At 53.2% G+C, this 6,000-nt stretch overlaps 1 protein-coding gene across 1 annotated transcript; it reads left to right on the forward strand.

Annotated features, from left to right (window-relative positions):
* The first annotated feature begins 1,990 nt into the window (after positions 1-1,990).
* Positions 1,991-4,506, forward strand: ISG15 (ISG15 ubiquitin like modifier). The gene is made up of 2 exons (XM_029057799.2): positions 1,991-2,100; positions 3,801-4,506. Exons 1-2 carry the CDS (start codon positions 2,098-2,100, stop codon positions 4,290-4,292), a joined length of 495 nt encoding a protein of 164 aa, XP_028913632.1. The 5' UTR covers positions 1,991-2,097; the 3' UTR covers positions 4,293-4,506.
* The last annotated feature ends 1,494 nt before the right edge of the window (positions 4,507-6,000 follow it).

A 6,000-nucleotide genomic window follows, 5' to 3' on the forward strand; every position in this document is an offset into this window, starting at 1 on the left:
TTCCCTCATCTGTACAATGGGGATGAAGACTGTGAGCCTCATGTGGGACAACCTGATTGCCTTGTATCCTCCCCCCTAGTGTTTAGAACAGTGCTTTGCACATAGTAAGCGCTTAACAAATGCCATTATTATTATTATTATCATAAAAGGTTTACAGTGTAAAGGGGTGGGAGGGGAGGCAGACAGAAGGGTAAGGAGGGATCTGGAGAAAGGGGGGTAGGAGAGCAAAGAGGCAGTTAGAAGTGGGGGGGGGTAGGCGGGGCTGGGGCCGCTCCCTGGTCCAGTGCGGGCCGGCCGGGGTCACCATCAGCCCGCCGTGCGGCCCGGGACGGTCAGCGGGGAGAACGGCGGGCTGGGGCCGTTGGGCCAGAGCACTGTGAGGGGGGCTATGTTCCTCCCGCCCTGCAACCCCCTACGATGCGCAGGTTGAGGTCGATAGTGCAGAGGGAGACGTGACGGGACTCCACCAGAGAGTGTCCTTCCCGAGAAGCAGCACGGCCTCGTGGCTAGACTGCTGGCCTGGGAGACAGAAGGTCCTGCGTTCTAATCCCACCTCCGCTACTTGGCTGCTGTGTGACCTTGGGCGAGTCACTTTACTTCTCTGGGCCTCAGTTCCCTCATCTGTAAAATGGGGATTGAGACCGTGAGCCCCACCTGGGACAGGGACTGTGTCCAGCCCCATTTGCTTGGATCCACCCCAGCACTTAGTAGAGGACCTGGCATATAGTAAGCGCTTAAACAAATACCATAATCATCACCGTCATTAACAGGGTGGCCCCGTTGGAGGTGACTGACTGACCGACTGACCCTTAAAACAGTGCCTGACACGTAATCAGCGCCTACCAACCTCAAAATAAATAAAATCAGGGTTCACATTTGTGGTGTTGGCAAGCAATGGGCAACGCGGGGTTTGGCGGCTGCTGTTTGCCGCTGCAATAGAGGATTTGCCTTTTCTTCATTCAATCGTATTTATTGAGTGCTTACTATGTCCAGAGCACTGTACTAAGTGCTTGGAATGTACAATGCGGCAACAGAGAGAGACAATCCCTGCCCATCGACGGGCTCACAGTCCAACGACCTGCCTTTTATCGACATAACTTTGGCGCCCCTCTCGTCCCTGCCCCAAATTGACTCCAGCTCCGGCCACAGGTGTCAGTCTTTAGGAAAGATTTTTAAGAAGTGCAAACTGGGAGCCATTTATTTTAATCCACTTGTTCTGTTTGGTTTTGCTGTCTGTCTCCCCCTTCGAGACTGTGAGTCTGTCATCGGGCAGGGATTTTATCTTGATGATGGTGTCCTGTTTTTGTCTTGTTCTGTTTTGCTCTGCTGTCCGTCTGCCCCGTTTAGACTGTGAGCCCGTCGAGGGGCGGGGATCTGTTGCCAAAGTGTATATTCCAAGCACTTAGTCCAGTGCTCTGCGCCTAGTAAGCGCTCAATAAATACGATTGAATGAAATGGTCTCTCTCTGTTGCCGACTTGTCCATTCCAAGCCCTTAGTCCAGTGCTCTGCACCTAGTAAGTGCTCTATCAATGCTATTGAATGAAATGGTCTCTCTCTGTTGTGGATTTGTCCATTCCAAGCGCTTAGTCCAGTGGTCTGCACCTGGTAAGCGCTCAATCAATGTTATTGAATAAAATGGTCTCTCTGTTGTGGATTTGTCCATTCCAAGCGCTTAGTCCAGTGCTCTGCACCTAGTAAGCGCTCAATCAATACGATTGAAACGGTCTCTGTTGCCGACTTGTCCATTCCCATCGCTTAGTCCAGTGCTCTGCACCTAGTAAGCGCTCAATCAATAAGACCGAAAGAAGGAAGGAAGGAATGCCCCGAAGCCTTCACGTACTCCGGCTGCGGGCTTTCCATTTCCCCTCTCTGTTTTGCTGCCGTTTGAAAACCGAAACTCTGCAAGTGTCACATTCGGTTTCCCTCTGGAGGGCCGCCCCCCCTGACGTCATGATGGAGCTAGGCACCGCCCTCCGTGACGTCACGACCCCCCGCCGGCTTATAAGAGCAGCAGCCGCAGCCCACTCACCCATTCCGTCGGAGGAGACCCTACAGCACCCGACGGACTCCCCGACAGGACCGGACCCGCTGGCGACATGGTGAGTTGGGACCTTCTACAACCTCCACCGGCTCCCCCATCCCTCCCCAGCTCTTCGCAATTACCCTCCTGCTTAATAATGATGGTATTTGTTAAGCGCTTACTATGTGCCAAGCACTCTTCTAAGCACTGGGGGACGGGGGACCGAAGGCCATCCCGTTGGTCCCAAGCGGGGCTCTCAGTCTTCATCCCCATCTTACGGATGAGGGAACCGAGGCCTGGAGAAGTGACTTGCCCCAGGTCACACAGCTGACAAGTGGTTCTTAGGATTAGTAGTATTGTTCAGGATTGGGCCCAGGGGAGAAGGGAGGCAGAGAATCGATCAATTGGATTTATTATTAATAATAATAATGGTATCTGTTAAGCGCTTACTATGTGCGAAGCACTGTTCCAAGCGCTGGAGTAGATACAGAGTAATCAGGTTGGGCCAAGAGGAGAAGGGAGGCAGAGAATCAATCAATTGGATTTATTATTAATGATAATAATGGTATCTGTTAAGCGCTTACTGTGTGCAAAGCACTGTTCTAAGCACTGGAGTAGATACAGAGTAATCAGGTTGTCCCACACGAGGCCCACAGTCTTCATCCCCATTTTTACAGATGAGGTAACTGAGGCACGGAGAAGTGAAGTGGCTTGCCCAAGGTCATACAGCAGACTAGTGGCAGAGCCGGGATTAGAAACCACGTCTCTGACTCCCAAGCCCTGGTTCTTGCCACTAAGCTACGCTGCTTCTCTTAGCGCTTACAGTGTGCAGAGCACTGTATTAAGCGATTGGGGGAGGAATATATAACAGAATTGGTAGACTCCTTCCCTGCCCACAAAGGGCTGACAGTCCAGAGGGGCAGTGTGGTCTACGGGATGGGGACTCAGGAGACATTCATGAGCGCTTACTGTGTGCAGAGCACTGTACTAAGTGCTTGGAATGTACCATTCGGCAACAGAGACAATCCTCGCCCAACGACGGGCTCACCGTCTAGAAGGGTGGGGGGGACAGACAACAAAGCAAAGCAAAGCAAGTAATCAGGCATCAGTACCATCAAGGTAACCTGGGTTCTCACCCTCTTTTCCCCCACCCTGACCTATTGTTTCACCCTGGGCAAATCACTTAAGGTCTCTGAATCTGTCTCCTCATCTGTAAAATGGGAAGTAGATACCAGTTCTCCGTTCCGCTTAGCCCCTGAATCCCCATAGGGACAGGGGCCGGGTGCTAGTGTATCTCCCACAGCGCTTCGCACAAAGCGGAGGGGGACCCAGCAGCCGTGGCGAGCTGGGGTGGGGAGGTCTGGAGTCAGGGGATGGAGGGTGGGGATAATAATAATAATAGTATTTGTTAAACGCTTACTATGTGCGAAGCACTGTTCTAAGCACTTGGGGGGGATGCAAGGTAATCGGTTTGTCCCACGTGGGGCTCACAGTCTTCATCCCCACTTGGCAGATGAGGTCACTCATGATGATGATGATGGCATTTGTTAAGTGCTTACTATGTGCAAGGCACTGTTCTAAGCGCTGGAGGGGAAGTGAAATGACTTGCCCAAAGTCACACAGCGATAAGTGGCGGAGTCAGGATTAGAACCCATGACCTCTGATTCCCAAGCCCGGGCTCTTTCCACTGAGCCACGCTGGATGGGGGGTGGGGGTCGCCTGGCCGGTCCCGCCCCTCCGGCCGACCGACCGACCCCTCCTGACCGTCTCCTCCCGCAGGCCCCGACTCACACCCTGATGGTGAAGCTGCTGAGTGGGGAATCCCACTCGGTGCCGGCCAGAGAGTCCATGTCGGTCTCTGACTTCAAGAAGGAAATCGCCCTGCGGACGGGCATCCCTCCCAGCCAGCAGAAGCTGGGCTCCCAGAACGGGACCTTCGTGGAGCTGAGGGACGGCACCCAGCTCTCCGACTACGCCCTGGCCCCCGGGGACACCGTCCTGCTGATGGTCAAGGCCGAGGAGCCCATGGAGGTCTTCGTGAGGAGCAACGGCCGCTCCAAACTCTACACGGTGCGGCCCAGCGACAACGTGACGGAGCTGAAGGCGCAGGTGCAGCAGCGGGAGGGGGTCCGGCAGGAGCAGTTCTGGCTCTCCTATCAAGAGGCCAACCTGCAAGACGGACACTCGCTGGCCGAGTATCTCCTCGTCCCCCACTGCACCATCGACCTCAACCTGCGCGTCAGAGGGGGTGGCAGGGCGGGAGGAACATAGCCCCCCGCACAGCGTTCCGGCCCAGAGGCCCCAGCCCGCCGCTCTCCTACCCCCCTTTCTCCGGATCTCTCCTTCCTCGTCTGTCTGCCTTCCCTCCCGCCCCTTTACACTGTAAACCTGCTTTGGAGGAGGGATCCTGTGAGCGTCTCTATATGCCTCCCCAATGCTTAGCATAATACTTTGACACAAGCCCATAATAAATGCTTTTTTTCGATTTGAGTGTGGACGAGCATCTGTTTCCTCTGATATTTAGGGGTCAGAGGGTCGGGGTGTGAGGAGCGAGAGTCCAGGGAGCTGGTCAAAGGGTAACCCTTTGACGTGCTTGTGAGGTAGGAATGGTGGGGATTCCGTCTGCAGTGATGGGAAAGTCACAGGGAGGACAGGGTTTAAGTGGGACGATAAGTTCTGTGTTATACATGTTAAGTTTGAGGTGACGGGAGGACAGCCAAGTAGAGATGTCTTGAAGGCTGCCCTTGCCCACCTCCTCCTTCTGGCTTGAGATTCCTCCTCAAATCTGACAATTTCTCCCTGCCCGCCAAAAAAAACCCGTATGGAAGGCTCATTCATTGTCAGTCGGTCATATTTACTGGGTGCTTACTATGTGTAAAAAACTGAACTAAGCCCTTGGGAGAGTACAATGAAACAACAAATAGACACATTCCTGCCCACAGTGAGCTCAAAGTCTATTGGGGGAGAATCCCCAAAAGGCCTTCCCTCACTAAGCCCCCCTTTCCTCTTTCACTCCCTTTTGCATTTCTCTGACTTGCTCCCTTTATTCATTACCACCCTCCCAGCCCCACAGAAACTTCTGAACATATCTGTAATTTATTTATTTCTATTCATTCATTCAATCGTATTTATTGAGCACTTACTGTGTGTAGAGCACTGTACTAAGCGCTTGGAGTATACAATTCGGCAACAGATAGAGACAATCCCTGCCCAACGACAGGCTCAGTCTAAACGGGGGAGACAGACAACAAAACAAATAGTTCGGAGTCAATATCAAGATAAATAGAATCCACATCATTAACAATTAATAGAGAAATAATATATACAAATATGTGCAAGGGCTGTGGGGAGGGGAAGGGGGAAGAGCAGAGGGAGGGAGAAGGGGGAATGGGGTGGGGAGGAGGAGCAGAGGGAAAGGGAAGTTCTCCTGGAGGAGGTGAGCTCTCAGTAGGGCTTTGAAGAGGGGAAGAGAGTTAGACGGAGGTGAGGAGTGAGGGTGTTCCAGGTCAGTGGTAGGATGTGGGCCAGGGATCGATGGCGGGACGGGTGAGAACGAGGGACGGTGGGGAGGTGAGTGGCAGAGCAGCCAAGTGTGCGGGCTGGGCTGGAGAAGGAGAGAAGGGAGGTGAGGTAGAGAGGGCAAGGTGATGGACAGCTTTGAAGCCAATAGTGAGGAGTTTCTGCTTCATGCAGAGGTTGATAAGCAACGACCGGAGGTTTTTGGGGAGGGGAGTGACAATGCCCAGAGTGTTTCTGTAGAGTGATAATCCGGGCAGCGGAGTGAAGTACAGACTGAAGCAGGGAGAGACAGGAGGTGGGGAGATCAGAAAGGAGGCTGATGCAATAGCCCAGTCGGAATATTATGAGAGATTGTACCAGTAAGACAGCAGTTTGGATGGAGAGAAAAAGGCGGATCTCGGCGATGTTGTGAAGGTGAGAAGGGGGCGGTTTCCGGGAGAAGGGGTGGTTGACGGTGTTG

This window comes from Ornithorhynchus anatinus, chromosome 2, assembly GCF_004115215.2.
Source record: "Ornithorhynchus anatinus isolate Pmale09 chromosome 2, mOrnAna1.pri.v4, whole genome shotgun sequence".
NCBI lineage: Eukaryota > Metazoa > Chordata > Mammalia > Monotremata > Ornithorhynchidae > Ornithorhynchus > Ornithorhynchus anatinus.